The sequence below is a fragment of the Formica exsecta genome, unplaced genomic scaffold (assembly GCF_003651465.1).
Source record: "Formica exsecta isolate Colony F162 unplaced genomic scaffold, ASM365146v1 scaffold283, whole genome shotgun sequence".
Classification (NCBI taxonomy): Eukaryota; Metazoa; Arthropoda; class Insecta; order Hymenoptera; family Formicidae; genus Formica; species Formica exsecta.
The window spans coordinates 199,935-201,436 of record NW_021850093.1 but is presented as its reverse complement, the minus strand read 5'-3'; the positions used below and the strand labels follow the sequence as shown (position 1 = coordinate 201,436).

Here is a 1,502-nt window from a genome sequence, read left to right as displayed (position 1 = left end):
TTAAGTTTAATTATTATTTATTTATATTATTTATGTATATTATATTATTTATTTATATCATTGAGAATTTTTCGCATTTGCAATAATATATATAGCCGAAAAGAAGATTATATCCCTAACAACACACGTGTCCAAAAGACGTCCAAAAAACATCTAGACGACATTCAGAGGATGTTCAACATCATCTGGATGTTAACATCCATGTCCAAAAGACGTCCACATGACATCCAGAGGATGTTAAACAGCCACATGTCCAAAAGATGTCCAAAGGACATCCAGACAACATCCAGAGGACATGTGTGTTGTTATAGAGATTGCACGATTTACAAATTCTTTTATAACACTAGTTTACAAGATTTTGTGCCAGAGCATTTGAACACTGTTTCTAGAGTAATTTTAAACGCTGAGCACAAATCTGCCATTAAAAAATTTCTACCGCGTCAGGTCTTTGAGAAAAACGGGGTTGAAACCCCTAAAAAATACGTTTTTTATCATCTTTGAAAATTCGTAGCAGACAAATTCGATATACAAGAGACTTCAGACAGGGCTTAAATAAAAGCTTGAACATTGTACTTTAAAGAAAGTTGTTTCCATTTTTGACAAAAAAAAAGTGTGAAATTTGTAAACTAGTGTAATTAGATGTTGAATATCAATGCGGGAGGGGGGGGGGGAAGAAGGATAGAAATCAGTGATAGTAGTAAAATATCGTCATTGTGTCAGAATGTCAGTCGAATCGATAGCATAGAAAACATATATATATATATATATTTCTATGGTCGAGTCAATCGAGCATCTTCATTATAATTATGAATGAGCGCGACGTACGGCACGGAATGCGGAATTTTCTGTAAGCACGCATGCGCACAATGTGTATATTGTGTATGTCGGACACGTGGTAACCCATAGACATCTATTTGTCATGCGCGCGGTAATGGCGATACCGTGACACTTCTCGAACTCGTGTAAACGATCCGAAGAATGTTGATATGCAATCGAAGAAATATCTCCAGTTAACATTGGCGATACTTAAGCCGCACGTCGTCAAATCCCCTTTCGCTCTTCAGGTATGAGTATTTAACCTTATTTTTCAAGAAACGCGGAAACGCAGACAAATCGCAGGATATGAACAACAAATTCGATTCGCGCTTTTAACGCGCGAAGAAAACGAGAAGATTTAGAAGGATTATGACTGAAACTCGCTCTGATTTTTCAGAAGATTCGCGATTTAATAATCGACAATAATTTCAAAGTTGTCAGATCGCGCAGGGCGACGATATCTCGCGAAGAGGCGGAGTTGTTTTACAAGGAGCACAGAGACAAGTTCTTTTACAATCGTCTCGTGACATTTATGTCCAGCGGCCCATCCGATATTCACATCCTGGCGGCTCACGATGCTGTCGCCAAGTGGCGACAGTTGATGGGCCCTACTAAGGTCTATCAAGCACAATACAATGCTCCGGACACTATCAGAGGCATGTTTGGTCTGTCGGATACCAGGAATG

General features: G+C 38.7%; 1 protein-coding gene across 2 annotated transcripts in view; it reads left to right on the top strand.

Moving 5' to 3' along the window:
* Positions 1-867: 867 nt before the first annotated feature.
* Positions 868-1,502, top strand: part of LOC115237275 (nucleoside diphosphate kinase 6-like) — a 1,869-nt gene continuing 1,234 nt past the window's right edge. The window contains exons 1-2 of one of the 2 annotated variants that reach the window (XM_029810218.1): positions 868-1,064; positions 1,217-1,499. In XM_029810218.1, the coding sequence (XP_029666078.1) occupies positions 987-1,064; positions 1,217-1,499 (361 nt within the window). In that variant the 5' untranslated portion in view covers positions 868-986. Of the gene's footprint in view, positions 1,065-1,213; positions 1,500-1,502 lie in introns of both variants that reach the window. The other variant, XM_029810217.1, reaches the window with a different exon arrangement.